Genomic DNA, 27,901 nt, shown 5'->3' on the forward strand with positions numbered 1-27,901 from the left:
TTTTTCTGTTGTTGTTTTTAAGGCCCTATCCAGCAGAGGGGAATAGATGGGTCCAAGAGTACAACACAAAACACTGCTTTGAGACCGGACATGCAACTGACCATTAATATAACAGTGAAATGGACTAAACTAAGAGCAATGTCAAATGCACAAAGTAAAGGAACTGATGAAATAGAGACAATTTTTTTCATGCCAGCATTTTTCAGTTTTAGTAATGTTAGGTGTTACTTGTAAGAATGGTAGATAAAACAAAATTCGGACAGAAATCTAATTTTCAAGTCCACAATCTTCCTTTGGTGTCTTCTACAAAAGTAAAATTCTAAATCTGATTAGTCAATCAATGTACTTTGTGGCCAACGTAACACTGATTGCCCTTGTAATTTTATACAGTACTCCCAAAGTTTAGGGAATAGGATTTATTAGCATACAAAAACTCTTACGAAAAAAGAATGAAACAATTGGGACTGTTTACTTTAGAATATAAATCCTTCGACTTCAGAGCATAATCCAACCTCAAACTAATTTTCCATAATTGCCTACCACAGTGCGCCTTGCAGTATCCTTTCAGGCAGCTGGTACTGGTCACTCAGAAACAGGATACTGGATTAGATGGACCACTTATCTGATGCACTATGGTAATTTCGGTATAACAGGCTCCCCTTGCTGTCTGACTTCACCACAGAGCACTGAGCAGGATTGAAAGGGATTTTTTTAAATCTTCTGTTTAGCCATGTTTGAGTCTCCACCCTACTGAGAAAAGATTAAAACCGTATAAAAATCAAGTATAAACCAGTCTCAATAATTGTATAGTTCAGTTCATGAAAAGAAGCTCACTGTTGTGCAAGAAGAATCTGTTTCTGGCAGGTGTGTGGGAATCAGAAGAATGGTGCAAAGCTACGTATATTTCATTGGCTCAGAAGAGAAGTCTGTTGGAGCATGAAGGCTAAATGAGCCATTCTGTATGGGACTAAAGGGCTGATGCATGTCATTCTAGATTTGATCTGGAGGAAGACAGGCATCCTGAGCAGATTTTTAACACATGATTTCAGAGAGAGATCAGGTTTCAAGTTAAAGACTTCAATGAAAAAAATGTGGTGGAATATAATCAACCATTCTATAAGCCAGTAACTATTATTCCTTACAACAAAATTCCAGAGTAATGGCAAACAATCCTGTTCTAATATGATTGTAAAATGTAGTGGTTTGGACTATTTCCGTAGAATAGCATAGTCAGTCATTTTTACACTAACTAAGAATTTAGAGCTAACTTGTATGATGAAGCAGGGCTGAGCTAGGAAGGAGGAGCAAGTGCCATACCTGGGTGTTAGTTACCTGGCAACATTATTGAGTAAGGGATAATAGCACCAGAGGAGTTAGGGTCGTTATGCCCTTTAAAAGGTGCCAGAGCTTTACAGTGTGCCTGGGGATAAGGCCAAGATGAGACCTGGGAACACTTAGGAGAGATAAGGAATGGCTCATACGCAGGTGCACAAGGGGTAGAATGTGTCCCTGCTCCCTTTCCTCACCCTAATGCACATGTGCAGGGGCCAGCATAATTAAGAAGATTTTCAAAGGCACAAATGTGTTCGGTGTCCAATACCCATTGACTTTCAGTGGCAATTGGGCTCTCAGTTGCCCTTTTGAAAATCTCCCCCTTAGATTTTATGTGAAAAGAATATTATCTGTTGGATGTTGCTCAGTCACCCTGGTATCTAGACATTTACTAATAACTAACTTCAGGGAGACATTTACAAATAAATTATTGCTGGATATTAAAATATCAATCTCGCATGGTTCCTATCACCTGACATGTTCTGCAAATATTTCAAGTTAGGGAATAGAGGCAATAACTTTTGGTGAGGAGCACCTGAGGGTCGATTGTCATAATCACATCTAGTGTTGAGTGTCAGAAACTCCATTTTACTGGCAGACGACTGTACTGGACAATCACTTTCTAGCATGTTAGCAGTCTCCAGATGGTATTCAGAGAGGGTGAAATTCATCCCTCTGTAGAGAGTTCAGATAAGGTCCACCGCACCACTTGACCCCAACTTAACTCTCTCATTATAGGCTTGACTGGGACATAATCGATAAGGAATGTCTGGTTTGAGCTCTTTGCACTGGGAAGAATTTCATCTGAAGAAAAGGATAGTTTAGTGCAGGGGTGGGCAAACTATGGCCCGTGGGTCACATCCAGCCCGTGGGACCGTCCTGCCCGGTCCCCGAGCTCCTGGCCTAGGAGGCTAGCCCCTGGCCCCTCCCCGCACGGTCCCCCCTCCTCCGCAGCCTCAGCTTGCTCGCTCCGCCGCCGGTGCAATGCTCTGGGTGGCGGGGCTGTGGGCTCCTGGGGCAGCGCAGCTGCAGAGCCCGGCCTGACCCGGTGCTCTGTGCTGCGTGGTGGTGGCAGCAGCAGTGTGTGGCCCAGCTCCAGCCAGGCGGTGCGGCTGTAGCGCTGCCAGCCACCGGTGCTCCAGGCAGTGTGGTAAGGGAGCAGAGAGGGTGGGTGGGCTGGATACAGGGCTTGGGAGTTCGGGGTGGTGGATGGGGCAGGAGTGTGGAAAGCGGTCCGGGCGGTTGGGGGGGAACAGGGGGTTGACTGGGGGCAGGAGTCGAAGGGGGCAGTCAGGAAGGAGGGGGGTTGGATGGGGCAGCGGAGGTCTAGGGACAGTCAGGGGACAGGGGTGTGTGGATGATGCAGGGGTCCCAGAGGGGCCGTCAGGGAACGGGAGGGTTGGATGGAGCAGGAGTCCTGGGGGGGGCAGATAGGAGGTGGGGGCCGGGCCACAACCCCCTCCCCTAACCGGCCCTCCATACAATTTACGAAACACAATGCGGCCCTCAGGCCAAAAGTTTGCCCACCCCGGTCTAGTGGTTTGAACACAGACCAGAGAACCAAGCATTCTTGAGTTACAGTTTCAGCTCTGACACTGAATCCTTTTGTGACCTTATGCAAATCACTTCACTTCATAGCTCTAGTTTCTGAATCTGTAAAAGAGAGGCTAATAATACTTCCCATCTCACAAGGGTGTTGGTATGAGGCCTTATTAATTAACTGGAGTGGGCAAAGTGTTATATAAATGGAACCATATATTTGGATTATCAACCAAGCATCAATTGCATAATAAGATGGCATGATCAGTGCTGATAGAGAATTTGGATACACCTGCTGCTGTAGGGGTCACATTCATTGTGTGGGGAGGAAGCAGATGTATAATGTGAAATAAAATTTTGAAGTTTAGCAAACCCCTGCATTTGGCAAATGCTTTGGTGGCTCAGCACCGTAGGTCAGGAAGCAAGGTCAGCTAACGGTCAGAACATTCACAGAGCTACTGAAATAAACATGCTGCGGAACTTCCTAGAGCTTTTGTGGATTGTCTCTAAAGTTTATTAAATGCAGCTTTACAACGGCCTGTGAAAAGACACACTGTCTGGGGTTTATAAAAATAATAACTAGTCAAAACAAAAAGCTGGGCTGGGAAAGTGATTTTGATCCTCACTGCATTGTCACTGTGGGGCTGTGCCACGAGCAGCAAAATAAAATGGCTGTGACCAATCATCACTCTGCATTAAACCGTTGGGAAGGAGGTCCGGAATCTAGTGCTACAGATGGACATCTACCGCATCTGGTATGTCATGCAGCACAGAAAGGTGTACGCGGCGGGAGATGGCAATGGTGGTTTCTTGGGGTGGCAATGAATCGAGAGTTGGTTTTGGGCCCCGTTGAGCCCATGTATGCTGCTGTTCAGGAGTGAGCAGTGGCAGCAGCCATAGGGGAGGCTGTGATTGTTCCATCTTTTCCTGCATGAAGAGGTGCCCAGTGAGATCTAGGATTGTGATGGGGCTCAATAGCAGGAGAAGTGAGGTGTGATGAACAAAAAAGCCTGGGTTTATTCATATAAAATTTCATTAAAAGGGCTAAGAAAGGATCCATTTATGTGGCAATATTGGGCTACCCTTTTCCCTCCGTTCAGAATGTTATCAAGCAGCAGTTCTCAGTCTGTGGGTTGCGATCCTTAAAGGGCTTGTCAGCTGTTGTCGGGGATGCAGGGCGAAGGGCTCGTGAGCAACTTCTTCCTTTCCTTGCCTCTGATCTCCTGATTGAAGCAGATTTGCTCAGTCACTAGTACTCTGTCCTCAGAGGCCCAATAAACCATTATGCTGATTATCACATGCAGCACCTCCATTGCAACACTGTGGGACACACACAGAGTATTCTGGTGTAATCTGAGGATTGAGGTTTGCAAACATCTTAATGTGAAGTAATGGAAGGGAAAAAATTCAAAGTTATTTTAATGGAAGGGATGATATGGACCAAATTCTTAGTCACATTTTCAGCTCCCAAAGAAGATGCACCTGCACTCTGCCACTTAACTGCATAAGCCACAAGTACATTTATTACTACCATTCTTCCAAACAAAGCTAAGACATTCATGGCCTTCACCATTCATTTCTTTTCATTTAATAATCTGCTCCCTGTCCTACTTGGTTTATTTACAATTTTTTTAACTGTTATGGGCCAGATCCCCAGCTGATGTAAACTGGTGTAATTCCAAGCTATGCACTAAAAAAAACCCCTAGTTTAACTCCAAGTCAGCTGTGGATCCAGCCCTTCATCTTCATTTACCTACACAAAAGAAAAAAATAATAATGTAAAAAAAAAAATACAGACAGGAAACAACCAGTTAAAATTGCTGGTTGGCTATTATGTAGTTAGCTATCACATCATTTACATTGCTTCCAAGCATTTAAAACAGGTAAATTAATAGTTAAGGACATCAGAAAACTTACAGTGCCCAAATAATAAATAAACATATTTTCTGATCATCAGTGCTCTTCTTTCATCAGACATCTTAAAATATAAACACAGTGGAAAAACCACTCAAAAAAGAAAGAAAAGTTGTGTATGTTCACATTAATCAGCCTTAAATGCAAGCTCATGTAACTTCACACTAAATTGTTAATGTTCTGCACTTTGCTATGGTATGGAACAGCCACTATTGCAATCCAGAGTCTGTAGCAGCTTCCAAATACAATTGGTCTCATGCTTGTCAGTGGATAGAGCCTGGAGGGTTTGGCTAGTTACTCCTGGGGGAATTCTGTGCCACTGGGCATGTGCAGAATTTATGTCCCCTGCAGATTTCTTTGCTTCCCCGCAGAAAAATGGCTTTCTGACAGGGAAGCAAAGGGAAGCCACAAGAGTGGTCATACGACCCTCCCCAGCAGCATGTTTTGGGTGCCCAGGGCAGCTGGCAGAGAGGTAAATCACTGTGGGGCAGGAGGCGGGACTGGGGAAGACCCGTCTGGTGGCTCCTACCCTGTGCCGGGCTCAGTTGCTAGTCCTGGCTGGGCTTGGAAGGACAGGACTTCCTCTTCTCCTGCATGACATCTGGAGCTGTGTCAGACCCACCTCTAGATTTCTCCCCTGGCTGTAGGAAGCTCTACAAACTCTGTCCCTACCACTGCCTGCACCCATGACTCCTCAGCTGCAGGGGGAGGGATTACTGTACAGGGAGCTGCTCCCCCATCCACCTAACCCTTGTGCATCCAGACCCCTTCATGCCCAGACCCTCCCGCTGAGCCTCACTCCCCCCACACCCAGAACCCTCTCTGACAAGCCCCACTCCCCCTGAACCCCAATGAGCCACCCACACCCGAATCCCCACTCTACCATGCCCTAACCAGTTGCACCTGGTTCCCCACCCCACTGATCCCCTCTCCTCCAACATCTGGACCCCCACTCTGAGCTCCTCTCACTCAGGCCCCCCTGCTGAGCTCTATTCCCCCAAACCCAGACCCCCCTGCTGAGCCCCAACCACCTTCACCTGGACCCCTCTGCAGTGTCCCATTACCGTTGCAACCAGAACCCCCCCCAGCAAGCCTCCAGCGCCCAGATCCCCCACTGAGTCACCCACACCCAGATTGCCCCACACAGAACCCTCTCAACCCACACCTGGATCCTCCCACGCTAAGCCCATCCACACTTGGATCCTGCCTTGCTGAGCCTTCCTGCCCACACCTGGTGCACCTGGCACGGAGGGGCAGGGCCCTGGGATGTTTCTGGGGACGGCCCGGTCCTTGCACTGTGTCAGGGTTGGGTGCAGCCTCACCACTGAGTCCGTGTCCTGAGTAGTGGGGAGCTGCACAGTGATCTCCCACCTCTGAGCAGCTAGTGGCCTGTGCTTCCCAGTGCCACGCTGGAGCCTCCACATTTATTTGACAAATAAAATTTGCAGAATTTTAAAATACTGTGTGCAGAATTTTTAATTTTTTGGTACAGAATCCCCTCAGGAGTAGCTAGTGGATGGATCATGCACACACACTGGAGAATGATGGGATGTGTTGGCATGTGTTCTTTATGGTCTGAAGTGGTTCTACTGCTTTTTGGGCTGTACACATCAGAGGAGGTGTCAAGATTACTACCTCTTAGTGCCACTAAGGTTTACCCCATCTGCCACTGTCTCCATCTACGGTGGGGTGGACAGGCCAAACCTGAGTGGTGTATGACACCGTGTGCCAGGTCGCAATGCCAAAGAACAGGGAGCCAGGCCCACTCCTGTTGAATAGAAGCTGAGGATGGGGTGAGCAAGCCTCCCTCTCCCTGGCCTCACCTTTCAACACCCCCCACTCTACTCTTGCGTATGTTGATGTAGCACAAACTACATTATTTGGTAACCTTTTCTGTAACTTAACTTCCCCCCTCATACCTGTGCAGTGAAATTTACTAAAAATTTTAATGTCATAATCATTGCCTTAACAATAATGTCTTCCCAGACGGCCTGCAGTGCATCTCTCCAGCACATATTAACACCTGTCATGCACTTCCTCAACAGAAGGGTTTTACTTGTACTGTTTCATTTAGGAATAAACCATGCTAGCATAACATTGAGATCGGGTGTCAAATTCACCACTGCTTTAAGCAGGCACAACTCCAGTGGAGTTGGGCCCACTTATACCAGCAGTGAATTTGGCCCTCCGACTTTTAATCCATGTTACAGAAAAGGTGCACCGTTTGCATCCTAAACACAGTTTGCATCCCTTATACAGGGTTTTCAAATATATTTCACAGTCATTTTATAACCCTGTGAAGGAGGTAAAGCCCAAAGCTTCAAAGGTAATTTAGGCATCTAACCCTAATTGAAATCAATGAGAGTTAGGCACCTAGCTACCTTTGAGGATCTGGTCCGAAGACTCTAACCTTGTTCTGAGGATGGGTCTTTTTAAGGCTGGCTGCATCAGCATTGTGGTAGTCTGATTTTGCACACAATTTCATAATACACTCGTGCAACAATGCAAATGCTTGCAGAGTGCCTGCTCCCAATCAGGAATGATTATACTGCTGTGTCAGTGAAAATAGTGCTGGGAAATCATATAGCCATGGTATGTCTATGGGCTGGGTACTATCGTATCACAGTAACCTGCTCCTTTGTGTTTCTGTACTGCCCAAAATGAAATAAAATAAAATACCTGGATATCAAGTGCTCCCTTGATACCCTGGTAATATCTGAGTGCAGTTGAGAGGGTAAGGCGGAAGCTTGAAAGATTGCTTAGAATATCTGGATGATGTCAGTTTATTTAAACATTATTGGGCTAAATTTATTGCTGGTGTAACTCAGTTGAATTCACTGGAGTTCCACAAGTATAGAATTTGGTCCATTTTCCCTATTATTTAGCAAGTAGTATTATAATTATTTGTATTACCAATCACCATCACACCTAGGAGCCCTAGTCATGGACCAGGAGTCGGACCCCTGTCTTTATGATGTGAACATTTAAAATCAAGGATGCACAAGAGTCATAACATATTATATTCAATCTACTTATTGAAACCTGACACCTTCTGGGTTTCACAGAGACAACGTGACATTCTGTGACACTTTGATATTTAGCTTAGGGATTGCAGCCATTTTGGCCAACAACGACTGAACAAGAAACAGCCCTAAAGTGTAAATTTCTACAGGTTGAGCTAAACAACAGGCTCTATCACCCAGAGTTGTAACAGACCCACCTCCTTGAATACTCTATTGAATAGAAGCTCTATGGAGTGGTCACAGAGGGTAACAAACAGTGACCAGAGGGGTGCGCAGGGGCTAGCACAATTATTGTCCCTAACATGCAGGAAGGAAGCCCAAACCTCCGAACGTTACACCATACAGTGGTTCTCAGAGTCAGGGGAAGTTTTGCTGGAGTAAGGATTGAGTAGGGGCTTTAGAATCTGGCCCAACGGTTTTAATGAATTCCTGATTCCTAGAGTCGGTGACAGCTTCTGCCATTGCACACCCTAGTGGAGGGACCCAGCGCTGGAACGTCCTCCGGAACAGGGTTCAGTGCACCAGTCCACAAGCACTGAGAGCAGGCCATCACAGACTCAGTAATGAGTGGCTCTACCTGGAGAGGAAGTGTAAACAAGGCAGCTGGAGAATAGTGCCCCCCGTGCCCATTAAAACTGCCCTCCCTGGGTGAAACCTTTGCGGCAGGACAGTCGTGCAAACATCATCTGCCCTGCCCTAGAGGAGAATGGTCCAGCAGGGGTAACTCACACCGAGCATCTTATTTCAGATTGGTACCTTTCATCCTTCCAGGTCAGGTGCTGTAAGTGCCACTTCTTGTTCTTGGCTTTCAAGGCATCACACAGCTCCTTCCTACACCTCTTCCCTGATCTCCAGTCCCATTCCCACCCTGTACGCTGTGCTCCATCGACACCAGCCTCAATCCCCCTTTCATCTCCTTTCACCAATGTCTCAGTACTTTCGTCCATGCTATCCCTCGTTCTAGGAACGCTTTTCCAGAATCCATTAACCAAGTCTCCACTTTTGCCTCATTCCAACCACGTTACTTCTGTAGCACAGGATACAAAAGACTCTTTAAAAAATCAATACAAAATTCCACGTCGTTTTACTCAAGGTGTACACCTTTACTATCCCTCACCCCTTTTGGGGTCTATTAAACCCACCATTTCCAGTGTAAACTCTTCAGAGAAGGAGCCTGCCTTTTTGTGTGATCCCTGTGAAGAGACAGTCTATTATTTTATAGCACACTTGTGACATTAGAAGAGAGTCAGTGGGAGCTGCGGTTGTGTAAGGAATGTGGAATCGCTTAATAATAACAATGCACTAAGCAGTTACTGTCAGAGGTCCAAGTTTTCTTTCTGCTGCTGCTGTGAGGTCAGTTTGCAAAAGTGCCACTAATTGTTAGCAGGAACAATATGGAGATATTATAATGTTTGTACACCGGGACATCATACATCCTGAAACACTTAAGCATGGCTCTGAGGGACATGGTCAGCTGATCCTACCTTTACCCAGAAGCAACTCTGACTATTTAATAAATGTTTAAAAAACTCAGACATCATATTTGTGTTCAAAATGAGACCAATCCAACTCCTTCTTCAGTCTTTACTCCCCTGGGTTCAGGGCCAGGGCTGGACCAGTCCCTTCACTGGAAACACATATGGGAAGGGCCTGATGGGGAAACTCCACAAAGATCTCAGAGTTTCTCCATCAGTCATTCTGGCTAGAGAGTGGGCTTGATTTTGCCTGTGTGGAATGAGACTCAGTTCCAGCCCCCAAAACTCCGCAGATCTCCTGTTTATCATACGTTGTTGTGTAGCACCTGTAGTGTTATATTAGGTAGTAGAACATCTAGATAAAAGCAGTTTACTTAGCCAGTAACTTTCTCTGCTCTCATTTTCACAGCTGAAGCTATTTGCATTTTCTCCTACATGTCCTCACATTTTTCTGCTTGATTCTCTGTTGAAACCATAATAATGGGGCTAATTCTTCAGTCTTAACTTCAATGGGAGTTTAGCCTGAGTAAACTTCAAGGCTAGAACTCAATGGGAATTTTGTCTAATTAAGGACTAGAGACCTGATCCTGGGAATTGCAGAGCATCCTCAATTACCTTTGAATCAGTACCTTGCAGTAGACAGTTAGCCAGTACATGGCTGCTTGTCTGCAAAGCAACACTGGAAGGGAGCACATGAATGGCTCCCCCTAAACACTAGAGAGAATTTAAGGTCATGGTTAATCTAAAAAGACCTCCATGGCCCAAGACTACCATACCTGCCTCTATCTCTGCAACAGGGCCTTCTCCAACAGTAGCGTGCCATCAGAGTGGTGCTGCTTTACCGACTGTGGTTCTGGTGTATGGTTATTACACCTTTAAGAGCTGGAACACTGAGTGACAGAGTTCTAAAGACTTGCCAGCTGGAAGAAGCTGCAGCTGGAGTTGTTTGGAGATTGAACCCAAGAAAGTAGAAGAACTGGATGTAGTTTATAAACATAGACCTACTCATTGTGTTAACTGAGTTCATTTTTCTTGTTACATTTTCACACTGTTATTCTGATCTAATTAAGGTCACTGTAGCCAATTAATAAAGCATATTTGGGAAAATGGATTTTGGGAGACATAACACTCAGGAACAATGGAGCTGTCCACAAAGACTGTACATCTCAGGACAGCTGGAGACAGCTGTAAAACTCCTTTCCTGGAGAGACCAGGATGACCATGAATCTCACAGCAACTTGAAACCAATATAACTTACACTTCATTATCATTGGAGGAGGAAAGGGAACACTTCATTATATTGTTGCCCGTCTGCTGAGCAGTAACATATATCCAGGGTTTGGCAGGTCAGTTTCCCAGTGGAGGACCATTGCTTCTACCCGGAATCTTGCATAAATAAAAATGACATCACAGCATGTCTTCCCAAGACTGAACACTTGCTCATGCACTAAGAAAAAGAATGTGGAAGGCTGTATATAACAGCTTCTCCTCATAACTCCTGCTGTAATAATGTTCTTTAATGTTCCGACGAAGTGGGCATTCACCCACAAAAGCTCATGCTGCAAAACGTCTGTTAGTCTATAAGGTGCCACAGGATTCTTTAATGTTCTTTAAGTGCACCCAGATTCTATGGGGGCCATAAACTGCTTTGCAAACATGAATGTACCAGGTTTAGGTGGAGGCAGCATAGACTAGTGGCTAGAAGTGAGATTCAATATTACTGCGTTCTATTCTGTGCTCTGCTACTGTGTGAACGTGAGCAGTTCACTTACCCTCTCTGTGCCTCCATTTTTCCCTCTGGAAATTGGGGAGACTAACCACTTTTGTAATGATGTTTGTGGGTGAAAGATGTTGTATACTTGCAAAGTGTTAATTCATTATTAATTATTACAATGGTAAGTCTTGCAGCACCCTTACAGGGATGTAAGTGAGCTACAGAGATGTTTAGCTGTTTCTGGGGAGAAACATGACAGCTTTTAAGCAGCGACAATTTCTGGTCATGCATGTCAAATTTTACAGAATTTCACCTGGACAATTAAAAAGCCCATAAATCCAGATAGCAAATAGAACAATAAAGGTGAACTGGCCACCAAACCTTAGGCTGGAACACGCTCAAACTTCACACTTGTTTGGAATCCAGATCCACAGGTGATTTGAGCCACTTCCAATTAAAAGTATTCAGCCTGGAAACTTATGCCAGAAACAGGGAACACTAGGTCTCTATCTTAGGTGCTTTTGTGGCCCCCATTACCACAATAGCCGAGCCTCACAATCTTTAATGACACACCACCACTGCAAGGCAGGGAAATGCGCCCATCCCTCATCTACAGGGAACTGAGGTACACAGAGGCTAAGTGACTTGCTCAAGGTCACACAGTACAGTTGTGGCAGAGCACAGACTGCACCCCATCTCTCCCCATGCCTAGGTCTGTGCCCTAACCACTAGATCATCCTTTCTCAGCTACCCTCAGCCTCTAAACTGCCCCACTGCTGCTACTGACATGTTTGTTTCTGTGCTGGCTTGTGCTCAGAGCCAGTGCCTTTCCTAAGAACATAAGGATGGCCATACAGGGTCAGACCGAAGGTCCATCTAGCCCAGTATCCTGTCTACCGACAGTGGCCAATGCCAGGTGCCCCAGGGGCACTGAACCTAACAGGCAGTGATCAAGTGATCTCTCTCCTGCCATCCATCTCCATCCTCTGACAACAGAGGCTAGGGACACCATTACTTACCCATCCTGGCTGATAGCCATTAATGGACTTAAACTCCATGAATTTATCTAGTTCTCTTTTAAACCCTGTTATAGTCCTAGCCTTCACAACCTCCTCAGGCAAGGAGTTCCACGGGTTGACTGTACGCTGGGTGAAGAAGAACTTCCTTTTATTTGTTTTTAAACCTGCTGCCCATTCATTTCATTTGGTGGCCCCTAGTTCTTATATTATGGGAACAAGTAAATAACTTTTCCTTATTCACTTTCTCCACATCACTCATGATTTTATAGACCTCTATCATATCCCCCCTTAGTCTCCTCTTTTCCAAGCTGAAAAGTCCTAGTTTCTTTAATCTCTCCTCATATGGGAACTGTTCTAAATCCCTAATCATTTTAGTTGCCCTTCTCTGAACCTTTTCTAATGCCAGTATATCTTTTTTGAGATGGGGAGACCACATCTGCAGGCAGTATTCAAGATGTGGGCATACCATGGATTTATATAAGGGCAAAAAGATATTCTCCGTTTTATTCTCCATCCCTTTTTAAATGATTTCCGCAGCATTGCCCACTCCAAACATTCAAAAACTATGAGTCTCCCCCTCCCCCCACATCATGAGATTGCCTTAAAATCAGGAGATTAAAAGAAAAACACAGTTGGGTTTCTTTTTATTTGCCTTCTCAGTTTTGAGCTCCTGTTTTCAAGCTTCTTTATTGTAATTTAACGGGCGAGGCTGGCTTGTTTTTAAATGAAAATTGAGCTTGTCCTGTAATTGCATCACTTTATACCTCATGCTCCCAGCAGGATGGGAAAGGGAAGGTGAATCAACAGCGAAACGGAGCAGCCAGCCAGACTTACTTAAATCTTGGGATCCGGCTTCTGCTTTACTTTAAACTGCAAGCCGAGCAGAAACAACCTTAGGCAAGCGTGGTCGCTGGGCAGCACAGGCAGATTGCAACACGCAGGGCTTTTCCACGAGGACTTCGGTGAAACAGCTGTAGCTTGGGGGAGGGGGCGTTGATGGGGTTCACACGACGTTCTGCCCACAGTCCGATTCTGGGTGAATGGTTTTGCTCTGATTCCTGTCGGGGCGAGAGAACGCGTGTATGGAAGACAAGCTTTCCGAGTGGGAGGGGTGCTTAGTGCAGGGCTGGGCTGTGGCTGGCTAGGCAGCAGGAGGAGCTTTGTAGCCACACTCCCTTCATGAGAACAGACTTTCCAAGGGCGTGTCAGTGGCATAACAGAGGGTGGGGTTTGCTAGTTTGCATGGAGGATCTTGTGCAGCAGCATCACTTCTGACTCTGAGATCACAGCAGCTGCTCTTGCTGTTTTGTGATTTGGGGGGGGGGGTGTTTTTGCACTAGCTCAGTGGGAGCCTCTCCCCTGGGGGGCGCTGCTGTTGCCAAAGTTTTCTTTGCAGGCTCTGGGGAGCTTGGACGGTCTGGCTGGGACCGGTGTATGCAAGGCTAGCGTTCCCCGGAGCGGAGCCGTCTAGTGCTCTGGCCCCTGCCGCTAGAAGAGTTTCATTGCTGCTCTCCATGTCAGCTGAGCGGATGGGGGGAGATCTGAGGCTGTGAGGTGGGTGAGTACCCCCCTACTTTGCCTCCCAGCCCTAGGCATGCAGTAAGGGAAGGGAGGAGCAGTGCTTGTTAGTGACTTTGCACCATGAAGATGTTAGAAACCCAGAGGGGAATAGGGTGTATTCTCTTGTTAGTGGGGTTGCTTAAAATCCAGATCTGGCTGATAGCAGTCAATATAAAGTGCCCCCCCCCTTTTTTTTAAAGGGCTGTGATCCCTATGGGCTGAGTAAGCTAGGCACTGTGCCTTGCTCTGCTAATCAGAACCTGACATGTTGCATAATTCTATCACCAGTCATTTATGTGTTACCAGTTTCCAAAAGATTGTGGCCCACAAGTTCAGGTATGTCTTCATTTTTGGGTGCACTGGGTACCAAACTCTTCTCATCCTTCTTTAGTCCCCCAGAGCACACAAAATCAGCAACACTTTTTGAAAATGTGGTTGCATATCCCATTGCAGAAGTGCTTCCATCTTGTAAATCTGCCATCAGGGCATGTGAGCTCATCCCTAGCCCACATATGGGAGGTTAATATATTAGCAGAGTTACTTGAATGCTATGTTAAAACTCAACCTGTGTTTTGATTTTGTTTTGCACAGAAATATGTATCTGTATATCTCAAATCTAAGCTAGATGGAACCTTCTTAAACAATCCAACTTCTCAGCCTACTTTGTTTTCTTAATTGTATTCCTGGTAATGTATTTGTGAGTATTAAAAGTATCAAGAACGCACAGTGGAGAGACTGGCTATGGAGGTGGATCCATACTTTATCTTGATATGGGGGAAATTCAAGCCTCATTCTGTCTCTTGTGGCTCTGGATAAGATGGTTTTTCTAACTAACAGTAGATCTTATGAATCATCATCTGCATAACTGTATGGGGGATGCAGTTTTAAGTATCTTATTGGAGACATCTATAGTAATAATGGTTGTATATGCAACATACAAATACATTTTCCCGCATAAGGATTGTTTAGAATCAGGTCAAAGGGTTTTCTCTTTATGGATTAATATAGGAAACGGGGTGGGTGGGTGGATGGGGGAACAAGCTATTCAAGTATCTCATTGGCTGGGTGACAGTATTTGAAATTAGTAATTAGCCATCCTTGGTGGGAGGAGGGGTGGTCTCAGTGCATCCTTCTCTTGGAAATTTGTTTGCTAGTACCTGATATGAGTCATTTTGGTGCATTTTGAAGAGCAGTTAAGTCTTTTGCCTTTGGAACTATGCGCACAAGGAAGAACCGCAGTCTCTTATAGATATGGTTTTAGCCATATCCGCAGAGAGGGATAAAGTCCTTTCCCTCTTTCCCCCTGCTTCTCTGTTCTCTTTCCCCTTCAGCTCGCACATCGGGATAAACGTTAAATGTTTGAGAAGCCTTTTAAAAATGGTTTCAAAGCATATCCTGCGCGTTTTGTTGTTGTGGGTGTAGTAAAAAAATATGCATGATGGTGGGAATGGAGATGGGGGTGTCAGAGCAGGAACCTCATGTTGGAAAAATCACCCTCTTGGATCCAGGCTGATGCGCGCTGGGTGGGTGGGTGGGTGAGGGAAGCTTGTGCTGTCACTGCCTGTGCTGTGCCTATTATGTCAAGAGAGAACTTTATTCTCTAGAGCTGTCAATCTATCACACTTCACAAGCATCGAGACTCCCTTCAGCTCTTAACCTCCCCCACGCAGTAATTCTGCAAGGCAGAACTGAAGAGCGTTCTCAGGGTTATTTGGATACAAAATAATGAACAGGCATCTGCTGGATTTCAGATAAAACCTCACCTGTTCAAGTTACCTTCATACTGTAGAGCCCTGCATCATCAGTCCTACCCATGAGGGCAATGTGGGCAGTACACGGGGCAGGAATCCACCCATCCAAAGCTGATTGCAGGATTGCCAACTCCAAACAGCCCAGAATCCTGAGCTGGGTCCCCAAAAATCATGTATTGGGGAAAGAATGAATATGGAGGTGTTTTTCTTTGCTTTCTGGGTCTTTAGGGTGCACTTAACTCATGTTTTCAAGCTTTTCTCGACAACTATTTAGGCTAGAATCTTATTTTTTGTTAAATGGAAGCTGAGATTTTCATGCAATCACTTGACTCCAGAAGCTGGGGCTTTAACAAAAAACATGAACTATCACGAGACTCATGATAAAATCATGAGAGCTGGCAATGCTGCAATTGCGGGATCAAGGCCTTTAACTTTAAATACTTTGATAGCTGTGTTAATTGAAGCCCTGAATGTACAGATCTTCTAAATGGTCTTAGCCTATGAAAGTCAATTGAAAAGCCTCCTAAGTGGGAGACGAAAACAAACACTTCAGTGCTTTTGAGAGGAAGTTGTGTTTTGAAGGGGACTCTGGTATTGAAGCCTTTTAGGTTAAATTGTTCATTGAGACCCTTCTCAGGATCTCACATTCAAAGGCCCCCTGATCCTGCAATCTGAGATGTACAGGTGGACTTCTACATCCAGCTGAAATTCCATTGGTGGGATGGATTTGACTGTAGGATCAAAGGGCTGAATTTTGAATTGGCATCCGTACTTCACTAAATTTGGGAATACTTAGATCCAGGACTTCGGTGTCAGGCTCATCGCTAATATTTCCATAAACAAATCATTTTTCTTCGTGGATTATTACTTCATTCATTTGAAAAAAACCTCAGTAGAATTTAATGCTCACAAAAAATACTGGATTGACAAACTCTGGAGAACAGAGTCCTCTGTCTGCATGATGAGGTACCACACTTCAAGGACAGCACATGGGCAAACTTCTCCATGCTACCCTGCTTACGTACCCTCAGGCTGCACTGTAGGGGTCACCTTCATCGGAAAGTTCAGTCTCCTTCTCCAGTCAATCCAACCGCTGCTTTCTCTGCTTAGATTGCCAATAACAGTACTAATTCCAATATGGAGACCTGTCTACTTACACACATGAAACACTAATTCATTTTGCAATGACCACTAACCAGTCAGCAGATGGTAATTTTGGCTTAGGGCTATCCTGGGGTGGATCTGAACCCATGACCTCAAGCCGAAAGATGTATCACATTATCAGTCCTCTGAGTCATCCAGGCTTCTGGTAACTTTAATAAATCTTGCTTTTCAACATCGCTCTTCATTAAATGTGGATCAGATCACATAGCATTTCTTTCACTACCAAGTAATTCAGGTTTCCATTTAGTTGGCCCGTCTGATAAGTAGCTGCAGTCTTGACAATGCTGAACTGACCTTGAACTTTTGGACATTTACTGGCGCTTTTGACGTAACTACACTTTGTGGGTTACAGATGTGGTATAGAGTCATCTGCCTACTCAGTTTTGAAGATGATCTTAAAGCTGACTTGTAACATGAAAAATGAGATTAACTGAATATCACTGCATCAAAAATACAGTAAAGGGCAACCTCACTGCTCTTGGAAAAGCTGCTGAACGACTGTATTCAGTTTGTGTAGCATATCGTGTGTATTCTTTCCCCCGCATTCTTTTTACTATGAGCATATACGTTATTATTATTATTATTAATTTAGTATTACTGTGCCTTGTACAGGCCCAACCAAGTTCGAGGCCCCAGGTGATGGGCAGAGTACACACACAGATAATGTCGTGTTTTACAGAAGGGAAAAATCCCATATTTAACTAATAGACATAATCTGATCCAGTTGCCAAAAGCCATTCAAATTCCAACCCATGTAGCAAGGGCTTCCTGTAGCCACAGAATCCACACCATGCCACAGAACTGGACTCCAGAACCTAGCTTTTCAGTCTAAACAATATTGTTTCTGACTCGTGTGGTTTTGAAGTTTATACAGATCACACTTTCAAGGTTAGCTGATACCTTCATGCAGCTGCAGAAAACAGTAGCTCCGTGTGATGTGAATTTCCTCATTCATGTCAATGTGTTTTGACTCTGGACCGTAATGATGGCATAAATCTGAATGCTGCTGAGCATTTCAGCAGACGCAGCCATCTAATTTGCTTATCCCTCAATCCCAGCCACCCCCAGAACTCCATATCTAGTTACTAAACTTTTCCCCTCATCCCCAACACCTTTTACTATGCAGAGATGCACCATCAATACATGTGCAATATCATAAACTGAGACTGCAGGAGAGAGAAAATAAATTACATTTAATTTCAAAATAAATGTCTATTTTCTTATTTAAATGAAACTGCCAGAGAATTAGAACCAGGGACCTTACTACAGAATTGGGGTCCAACTTGTTGAGGAGTGCATGGGAAAAGCAATGATCTGTTTGCCCTCCAAAAGGGCTTATTTTATACCCGGCGGACAGTGACGCCTATTAAAATCCTAGCTCAGAACTCAGTCTTTGATAGGAACTCTGTGATTGCCAGGTGCTGTAGTTCTACAGCTGAAAGTTAGAAGACTAAGACTTCTGTATATCTACATGCATTTACCCCAGTGCAATTCATTTCATTATTGTGGGTAGCTCCAGTGGAAGAAACTAAGATGCTGGCAAACCAGGAAGACATCCAAAGCAATAATTGCTCTGGGTGGAGACCAGAAATAAGCTGCCTGAGCTCGCATCCAGGAGGTTGGGTGGATCCAAGCTTGCATGGCTAGCGCAAGCCACCACGGGTGCCGCAATGTCAACACTGCTATTCTTAGCGCACTAACTCCAGCTGAGCTAACACAAGTCCATCTACCCAGGCTGCAGTGCAGATACAGCACCTGGCAATCACAGAGGTCCTAGCAAAGACTGAGTTCTGAGCTAGGATTTTAATAGGCGTCACTGTCTGCCGGGTATAAGATAAGCCCTTTTGGAGGGCAAACAGACACAGCCTGGTCTATCCCTCGTTGTGCTTCGGTCAGAATACCTGCTGTCACTGAGCCAGTGTTTTACAGTCACCACTCAGATGAGAAAACATGTAATAATTGTATCTGATTTGGAAGGGGTGTTAGCTTAGGTTTATGCCCTTTCCCCTAACATCTTGGAAAGAGCTTTGACCATAAAACAATCTGCAAATCTTCCAAGATGGTAGGAAGTCTGGAGTGAAATCTAAAGACAAAAAATTTGCAAATCTCTGAAGCTGACTTGGATACCAATTCTGGATTTTCATCTAGCCTGGATGTGAATGTTAGACTTTTTTTTTTTTTTTAAGACTAAAGATATTTACAAGGTCGCTGAAGGCATCACAGGCCCAAAGCCATAGCTATCTTTACTCTTGGGCTCACGGGGCCAAATTCCCTCCTCAGACACATGTGCAACTCCCATCTGAAATGGTGGGAAGTGCCTATGTGAGAGCAGAGTTTGGCCCATAGTAAGCAGTTTAAGAGGACACTGAAGTCTCTAAGCCACAGAGTGGTCCTTGTTTGACAGCTGTCCCATCTGGAAGGTCCTGCCTTCTGGAAACCATGACAGCATCCCTATCAGCTCAGTCCCTTTCCTTTAGTTCAGCGTGACCTAAGCCCTGTCACTTTCTTCTTTTCACCTGTTTGATATCTAGGCATCTGGCTGTAGAATGGCTGCCTCTCTCCGCTATGGAGTGACCATCACTGGAGCTATCCTGCTGGTGACAGGAACGCTTTGTTTTGCCTGGTGGAGCGATGGAGAGGTGGGACCCACGTCTAATAATGATGCTATGGCTGTGCCTCATGGAGAAGCCAAAGTGGTGCCAAACTCCTCCTCCTCTAATGCACTGCTCAGGTCTGTCAGCTTCTTCTGCTGTGGCATCGGTGGCATCCTCCTCCTCTTTGGGCTTCTGTGGTCGGTGAAAGCAAATGCTCGGGGGATGTCTCGACACTATCAGTACCACTTCTCCAGAGACCTACACTACTTCACCGTGGAACCTCTTGATAAAAGGACGTGCAGGTTAGTGCAATCTCTGCTACCGATGACTCTCAAAAGGGAAACTATTTTTTTTAAACATGAGTTCTTTTAAACTCTAGTTTTCATTGATTTTTAGGATATCCAGGACCAGACAATAAGTAACTTACATGATTAAACTACCATACAGTAAATTGAGTGTTTATATAGGATATGATATGTTCAAAGCACTGATCAAACTTAACCTCCCTCACGAAGGAGATGGGAGGGTTAGTTAAGTACTACTTACTCCAGTGTGGCCAACTATCAGGACTTTTAATCACAAGTATTCACTGTTTCTCTGAAAGCCCCAGCTGCTGGAATCAAGAGACTCTCAGCCTTTCTTTGTTAGTAAGTTTCTAGCTTTCACAACTTCAGAGAAAATCTTGAAAATGTGACCTGAGTGAACTCTAAAAGCTCAGAAACCAGAGAGCAAATAAAAGAATCCAAAACTCATGGTTTTTAAGTCAAACACATGATTTATGGGGCCCGACTCACAATGTTTGGGGTTGGCAATACCTTAGTACATACCTTTTTCCTACTGTGGGCCACTAGGAGATTACTACCTTAAGAAGACAACTCTCTGTCCCAATTCCACATTTTCCCTATGGTAACTCTTGTCCTTGGTTATTTTAAAAGATAATATTAGGACTGCATTAAGACAAGGTAGAAATAAGCTCACTTTGTTGTGATGGATGGTGCTGCTCAGATATATTTCCCATTGACCATTTTGTGTCTGCAGTATATTTCCTCTCCATGGATGTGTAGGACTGTATGCTCATTAGCATCAAAACTCCCGTAATTCCCTGTAGTCTCAATTGCTTTGTTCCCTTCGGGTTGCTTTGCAGTTTGGCTCATGTTTGCTGCTGCTCCATAGCTGGTGTCATCAGGAAATGTGGCTGTGATTGTTTTTACCTTCGAAGGAACAGCCACCAGACAGATTGTCTCTGTGACAGGTTTCAGTTTTTGTGCCATGACCCAACAAGCTGAAGACTACAGGACATAGATTCTTCTGCAAGAATCTGTGCAATTGAAGCCTTCTGGCAGGGCACAACTGCTTGTTTCACTTGCCTACGCGTCATTATTGTGACAGGTACAGCTCTGCAAACTCCTTGGCAGTGTTCTGTGGCTCAACAGTGGTGTTTGCGAAACTGTGGGATGCCATAAATATTAGGGCTAGGAAAAAACAATTTGTGACATTCAACCTGATCATCCTACATTGGGTGGGGGCTTTTGCTTTAGGACCAGCTCTCTCAGCTGGTGCGAATCACCGACTGAGCCTCCCCCAAATCCCATGGGAGTCTGGTCCATTGCCCAGTTGCTTAGTTGTGAGCCTTTTCCTTTTGCCTAACCTCAACTCTTCCTTCCTAAACTTTAGGGCAGGGCCGGAAGTGTACCACTAACTGTAGTAGATGCTGATTTCCAGGCACGTCCCACCACCAGGAGCATGTGGCCTTTCAACACAATAGGAATTGCTGGGACTTGCTCATGACGTAACCAAACCAAGAGTCCTTCAGGCCAGCTGGCTCTGCCCATGTGCGCATTGATCTCAGCCACCATTCTCGCAGCACCATATGCAGAAGGCTATTTCAAGGCACTGTCTTAGTAATAGTAGTGGGCATCTCACCACAGCATGTGGCAGTGGTTTTCATTGACTTCACTGTCCGTACAACTAATCTCAGTCATTTTAAATAGAAGCAATTTGTATTGGACACAGGGTAAAAAAAAAATACTGAAGAAAACCATCACAACTAACTGCTAAGTAGAACAGAAATGCAGTTAGACAAAAGGCCTGATGCAAAGTCCATTAAGGTCAGTGGAAAGATTCCCACTGACTTTGTTGGGCTTTGGGGCAGACTCCCCAGCACCCCAAAATGCACATTTAGCTACTTCATCCGGTTTGAATCTCTGGGACTTGTTCCCAGCTCTGAATCAAAACCATTTTTTCTTCTGTACTCATGCTGTCTCTGAGTGGCTTCGGGGGATGTTTTTGAAAACAAAATAAATAACCAAGGGGGAAAAAAGCCCTTAGAAATGTCTTCTATAAATCAGGCTATGGGAAAAATAAGTCTAAAAGGAACATAAGCACTTACTGTAAAAATTCTCTCTTGGGACACAAATTACAGGCTCCTGCTCATCCAGAGGCTTTTTGGGAAGCTTGTTAAAATCCCGGGCCAGAGCCTCAGCTGGTGCCAATCAGTGTAGTTCCTTTGGCTTCAGCGGAACAATGCTGGTGCACACCAGCTGAGGTCTGGCTCACCCATTTTGGCCTTTCTCCTGTACTGCCCCCACGACCTGGAGGTGATTAGCCCAGTACTGGGTTCACCACAAACACACAGTTCAGCAAAGAAAGCATTGCCGTTGTGAACGAGCTCATTCCACCACGGCAGCTGTGTTGGCTTTTGCACTTGGAAACCTTTGAACAGAGCAGGGCAGGGAAAGGTCATTCTGTTTCATGGAGGGCTGCAATATTTTTAAATTTGGTTTAGTTCTGATTTGGAATGAAACCACCAAATTCTCCACAAAGGGAATGGATCCCTGACTCCGGGGCAGTCTGCTTGGTGCCTACCCTGGAGCTGCAGGCAGTGATGAGCTGCCAAAATATTAACAACCGGTTCCCTCCTCCTCACCCCACAAGGGGGTCGTGCCCCCCCCTCAGGACTCCTGCCCCATCCAACCCCCCATGTTCCTTAACAGCTCTCCCCCCCGGGACCTCTGCCCCATCCACCCCCCTTCCCTGTCCCCTGACTGCCCCCTGCCACCCCATCCAACCCCTCCTCTCATTCCTGATGGCAGCCCGGGACCCCTGCCCCATCCAACCACCCCTTTTCCCTGTCCCCTGACTGCCCCCGGAACCCCTGCCCCTGACTGCCCCCTGCTGCCCCATCCAACCCCCACTCCTTCCTGACTGCCCTCCGGGGACCCTTGCCCCCATTCAGTCCCCCTGTTCCCTGCTCTCTGACCACCCGACACTAATCCACCACCCCCAACTCCCCTGCCCTCTATCCAACCCCCTTCCCTGCCCCCTTACCGGAGGTACGGGCCGGGCCGGAGCTGTGCCGCCCGGCTGGCCGGGGTTGGGGCTGGGCCAGACTGGACACGCGCCACCCGGGGACGGGGTCGGGGGCCAGGCTGGAGCCGTGCAGCGCCTGGAGCCCTCCTCACGCCCCCGCCCCCCTGCCCCACTCACCTGCGGGAAGCCGCTGCTTCCTTCTCAGCCCTCCCAGGCTTCCCATGCGAACAGCTGATTCGCAGGAAGCCGGGGAGGGGGAGGAGAAGCCGCGGGAGCGTTCAAGGGAGGAGGCAGAGGCGGAGTGAGGTGAGCTGGGGCTGGGGGAAGGGCAGGAGCTGCTGGAGCTTTTGTTAAATTTTAAAGCCCTTTTCGGGGCTAACAACTGGTTCCTGTGAACCGGTGGGAACCGGCTCCAGCTCACCACGGGCTGCAGGTCCTGGCTGCAGGTCCCCTGCTCTAAGGCCAACTGGCAGGTAGGCTGTCCTGGAGCCATAGACCCGGGGAGCCCTGGGCTCCCCATTTCTGAGGCAGTCTGGCAGGTGGGCTGCTGAGGAGCAGGCAGGAGCCAGGCAGGTTTCAGTCAAACCCCTGCCTGGGTTCCATTGGAAGTGAATGTCTCCGTGAAATGTTTTGTTTTCCACAAATCAGCAAACTCCAGTGAACAAATGTGTTCTTGGAATTTCCCCACCCGGCTTCCGTCCCACAGCCAGCCTGGGGCAAGTTGCTGATTTTCAAACTTGTTTGTTTGAAAAGGCCAGTTTCTCACCATAAGCGAATTGGGCAAATTCTGGCTTGCAACTAAATTAGCCCTGCTGACTGCCTGAGAACCCTGTTGACGGGTGTGTGGGTGTGAAGAGCTCCATGTAAAGAGGTGCACACAAGAAGCCACTTGCCGTGCACAGCAGGAAGAAATGTATTAGTCCTACAAACCCCAGGAACAATGCTGGATGTTCCTATTATTCATATTACCATGGCGCCGAGGAGCCCTCGGCATGGACCAGGACCGCCTGGTGCTTGGGGCTGTACAAACAGAATTCTTGAGCATCATCTACTACCACCTTATCTACTAACTATTTACCTATATGCAGACCTTCCCCTTTATAGAGCATTCCTGTAACAGATGGCAACTCTAACGGTGTTCGCACTAGGCTAGGACTGAGACCCGTTGGCAGGGCAGTGTAGGACAGCTTGCACAGTGGCGGTCTGGGCGCTGCCTGGTCTGTGGATAATTCAGGTAAACACCTCACATGTAGAATTCATTGTGTTCCATTCTAATGATGAAAGTCTCCTGTGGTGACCCATGGCCACCTGGCTGTGGCATCAGTCCCCAGTTTTTGGCTCCCTTAGGTACAACAGTTTACAGACTAAGGAAGAATCATGGCTCGATGCTTTCAAGGGATCCCACAGGGTTTCTCTGGAGTGTGTGTTTGTGTCGCCATGTCCTAACACTGCAAGACAAACATCAGTCTCAAGCCAGGCCCTGTTACAGATTTAACTGAGAGGTTTGTGGCCATGGCCTTACACACATTTCCCACCCCCTTTGAAAAATAATCTCCCCTTCAAGGAAAGGGGAAGTGAGAAGATCAAAGGTTGTGCAAATGTTTTACCTGTACACAGCCTATGTTTACTCAGCAAAACAAAGTTGAAAGGCACAAACGTTGTGTTTTTCCCAGGTTCTCCCCACTGCTGATTAGTTAATGATTAACAGTGGACACTATTAATAATGAATAATAAATAATAATAATAATATATGTATTTGGCTTGTAGCAGCATCCAGAGACCCCGGACAGGATCTGCCCATAACTGTTTTTGGTACCCTCATCCTCCCTTTCCTCCATTTTTCCTCCTTTCATTTGCCACACTCGCTTCTTGCCTCTTGTTTCAAATTATACCTGTCCAGGCAGGAATGCAACCTAGCAGCATGTTTGTACTGTCCTTGGCATGTTAGCACAATAAGATCTTGGATTGTCATTGGGGTCTTTGGTTCTAAATTACATGAAGATGTTTTTTAAAGACATAAATAAAGTGCGCTAGCCCCAGCTGCAACAGAATCTAGGCATCACTGGCTGGCTGAATTCCTCTAGACATCCCAGCAGAAGTAAATGCTAAAGAGCAATTTGAAGGAGAGGGTGGGAAGGAAGCTTGAAGCTATAGCATCTCTCCAGGTCTCCTGAAAACCATCTGCATGATCATGTCAGATCAGGAGAGGCCTGCACTTTGGGATGCCCAAACGCACAGACTGTTGACGCTGCAAAGTATTAACAGTTTCTCACTTTTCAACACACCGTTATAAGCACCACCACATGGCACAGAGTGGCAACGGGCCTTCAGTACTGTGGGCATCTGTGCCTTCAGTCACTTAAGATGGGGCTTCTCAAATGACTTTAATTAAAGTGGACCACACTTTCATGCAGAAAATTTCTCTTGAAACACCTCCCTTGACTTCCGTGTGATGACGACAACAGTTGCTTACATTAGTAAGTAATATGTAGCCACCCTGTAATGCAATGCTTAGCATCTGGAAGGAAGGAGAAGCCGCCAGCACCAGGGGGGCAGTAGAAGCTGTTAGATGCTGAGCACTTTTGCAACTTTTGTGTCCAGCAAGTGCTCCGTACGCCACCACCAAGTGCCCTGCAGACTCACTTTGGGACCACAGTCTAAGGACCTCTGGTTTAAGAATTGTGACTATTCTTATGCAATTGGTAGTGGTAGGTCCCCCCATCCCCCTTAAAGAAAGAGTAACCTGGTCAAATTCAAACCTCTCTATTGGGTAGCCAGGAGTTTTGGAGCAACCGCTAGCTAATGTGATAGCTACTTTTACCTAGTCCATGTACTTCATTATAAATCCTATTTTACAATCTGATGCATTTGATTTGGTTTAGCTTGATGCAGTTTTGCTTTGCTTTTTGTTTCAGTGCCTGGGATGCCAATGCTGTCCCCACCTATGAAGAAGCCCTGAACTGCAGGCCTGCTCAAAGTACCCTAGATTATATACCGCCTTATCGCGGGAAGGAGGAGACTTCACCCCCTCTATATGGAGACTTAGATGAGGATGATACGTGGCCAGGTGGCCGCAGACGCAGCTCCTCAGACAGTGTGCTGCTCAGGACCATGCCATCCAGGAGGGAAACAGAGTCATGGGGCGAGCCCAGTGCTACACCCCCGCCCTGCTACGAAGACATCAGTGTACGTGGTGTATGATCTACGGACCACATACAATGTGTTGGACTCTCTAGATTGCTGCCTAGTCTGTTTGCTTTGGAGCCGGCCCTTTCCTCCTCTAAAATAATGATCATAAAGTGAGAGGGGAAACATAGATCAGCTATTCAGATCAAAATGGCTGCTCTGTCTTTTCTAGGAGTAAATCCAGAATAATTACAGTAAATCCAGATAAGCTCAGTGCTGCCATTTTCTGAGCTGTGTGGATAATCAGTATGTTTTAAAGCTTTCATATTTTTAATACAATCACTGATGCTTGCAAATATTTGACAGGTAGCAGGACAGAGGAGAAAATATTTTTGAGATGCCTGTTGAAATGCACAGGGAAATCTTTACTAGAGCGATCCAGCAAAGCCTAGCATCTTAGGGTAACATTTTCATAACAGCCTGGTGACTTAGGTGCCTAAGTGCCAGCTTAAGAAATGATTTGGTCACTAAGGAGGCTAAGCTGCATTGCTGCTCAATGACACCAGCTAAGATTCTCCGTAGTGATTTTTGGGTGCCCAGCATGAGCCACCTTAAAGGGGTTTGATTTTTCAGACAGCGCTGAGCACCTCGCCTCTGAAAAACAGGCTCGTAAGGAGCCTCATGTTGAGCACCACAAGCTTGAGACAGCCCAAATCACCAGTTTCTTTTGAAAATCTTGGCCTTAGTTCCTACGTGCTGAATGTACTTTTGACGTTTCCCTAAGTCACCAGGAACCGAGATAAGAACACCGGGGCTTAAGCCTTACCCAACCATTGGTCATGAGCTGAAGTGCTCAGCACCTCTGAAAATCCAGCCAGTAGAGAGAGAGAGAGTGTGTATGTGTGTGAGAGAGAGAGAGAGAAATGTGCTTACTTCAATAGATTGTTCCCCAGGAGGAAAAAGAAACCAGCTTCCCTGTTCTGTGAGCAACGCAAGACAAAACTCTCCCAAATAATGTTTTGTGGGGAATCCTTGATACTAATTAGCTAAGGAGTCGAGGGCAGTGCTTTATAATCTGAGTGGTTTGTATTCAGCCTGCTGGCCCTCTAAATCAGTCACTTTGCGGCTGTCTCATGGAAAACCCAAGTGTCTTGGTGTTTCAGTCCCTCCAGAAACAGCTGTGGGTCACACTCCTGGTGAGTGCAGGAGAGTGGGGGAAGGGTAGCGTTGTCACTGTTATGGATGGCAGTGATGACTAGCCAGCATACTTTATGACTGTCATTCACCATACACACGGACACAAATGTAGGAAGTGCAGAGTTCTCGTTGTCGTGGGAAATCACACACAAGGCAGCGGGAGATAGCAATCCGGTAAAATCACCATGGTGACATATATCAAAGCATTAACAGGAGGGAAGCAATCAAGCAGCTTCAGGGAATCAAAATTTATGGCCATTTTAGAGCGAGACTAAGCTAGCTCCTCAGACAGTGTAAATTTGCAGAGTGGCATGACCACAGAGGAACTACACTGATTACACCAGCTAAGAATCTGTCCGCTGGTCTTTGGAGTGTTGCCTCTTTAGCTGAAAGTCTGCTACTGAGTCCACAGCAGTGAGCGCTCCCCAGGGCTTACAGTAAACGCTTCACAGTCGGATTGGAATTGTGTAAAAGAATTTGTAGTTGCAAAATAAAAATCTCTCAAAATTGTTGCGAAATTTTAGGCATCCTGCTTGGGATCTCTGCGATTCTGTGTGCGTTTGCATATACAGACACTCTAGAGACATGAGGAGATGAGGAAGAGTAGCTTGTAGTCATTGCTTTTGTGTGAGTGGTGGGGTTGTGGGGTCTCTGTTTCCTAGTAAATTTATTTCTCCTTCATGGGTGGGCTTGTCTCCTCCTATTTCTTGGGCTGGGAGGGGTTGGGTTTTTGTTTTTTAAGGAATTGTTGCTTGGTTCTTTTGTTGTTTGTTGTTGCAAACTGAAGTTAATGGACCATCTTCCACCCACAAAAAGATTAAAGCAAAAATAAAGCATATGCTGCGCTTACAGTTAATTTTCCAAAACGGTGACCAATAATTGCTTATAAAGGACGTTCATTCATATCTCAGCTGTTTCCTGTTTGTTCTCCCCTCCCTACAAATGACCTCAAATACTTGTGCTACTTCACTTACTGCCTTTTGGTCTTAAGCATGTAGTAGGGTTTTTTTTGTTTGTTTTTGAGTTTGATTTTCAGCTAGTGCACAATACACCCAGAGCTACTTCAATATGTTATACAGTTTCAATAAACAAATGTGCATCTAAGCCAGCAGTGAAGGCCAGATAAATTACAGGCTGTTGTCATTTGATCCTTGGCATCTAAGCAACAAACTCTGAAAAAGAGG

General features: G+C 45.9%; 1 protein-coding gene and 1 long non-coding RNA gene across 4 annotated transcripts; one reads left to right on the forward strand and one right to left on the reverse strand.

Moving 5' to 3' along the window:
• Positions 1-3,378: 3,378 nt before the first annotated feature.
• LOC123376379 lies at positions 3,379-21,612 on the reverse strand. Its single transcript, XR_006581766.1, has 3 exons — positions 21,475-21,612; positions 12,851-13,074; positions 3,379-4,624 (listed from the first exon to the last, which is right to left on the reverse strand). It is a non-coding gene; the product is annotated as an uncharacterized LOC123376379 (long non-coding RNA).
• TMEM61 (transmembrane protein 61) lies at positions 13,242-27,763 on the forward strand. 3 transcript variants are annotated; one of them, XM_045028320.1, is made up of 4 exons: positions 13,242-13,574; positions 13,865-13,912; positions 19,023-19,387; positions 25,310-27,763. In XM_045028320.1, the coding sequence occupies exons 2-4, from the start codon at positions 13,871-13,873 to the stop codon at positions 25,593-25,595; spliced, it is 693 nt and encodes a 230-aa protein (XP_044884255.1). In that variant the 5' UTR covers positions 13,242-13,574; positions 13,865-13,870; the 3' UTR covers positions 25,596-27,763. The 3 variants fall into 3 exon arrangements, with proteins under 3 accessions (XP_044884255.1, XP_044884256.1, XP_044884257.1); XM_045028321.1 differs by lacking the exon at positions 13,865-13,912 and having other exon boundaries at positions 13,243-13,574; XM_045028322.1 differs by lacking the exon at positions 13,865-13,912 and having other exon boundaries at positions 13,243-13,570.
• Positions 27,764-27,901: the final 138 nt, after the last annotated feature.

The sequence above is a fragment of the Mauremys mutica genome, chromosome 8, assembly GCF_020497125.1.
Source record: "Mauremys mutica isolate MM-2020 ecotype Southern chromosome 8, ASM2049712v1, whole genome shotgun sequence".
Lineage (NCBI taxonomy): Eukaryota > Metazoa > Chordata > Testudines > Geoemydidae > Mauremys > Mauremys mutica.

Bases quoted from the DNA above. Each gene is read 5' to 3' on its own strand.
- TMEM61 (XM_045028320.1), top strand. From the start codon at position 13,871: ATGTGTTACCAGTTTCCAAAAGATTGTGGCCCACAAGTTCAG. The intron at 13,913-19,022 runs GTATGTCTTCAT...TTTGATATCTAG, and splicing joins ATTGTGGCCCACAAGTTCAG to GCATCTGGCTGTAGAATGGC. The intron at 19,388-25,309 runs GTTAGTGCAATC...TTTTTGTTTCAG, and splicing joins CTTGATAAAAGGACGTGCAG to TGCCTGGGATGCCAATGCTG.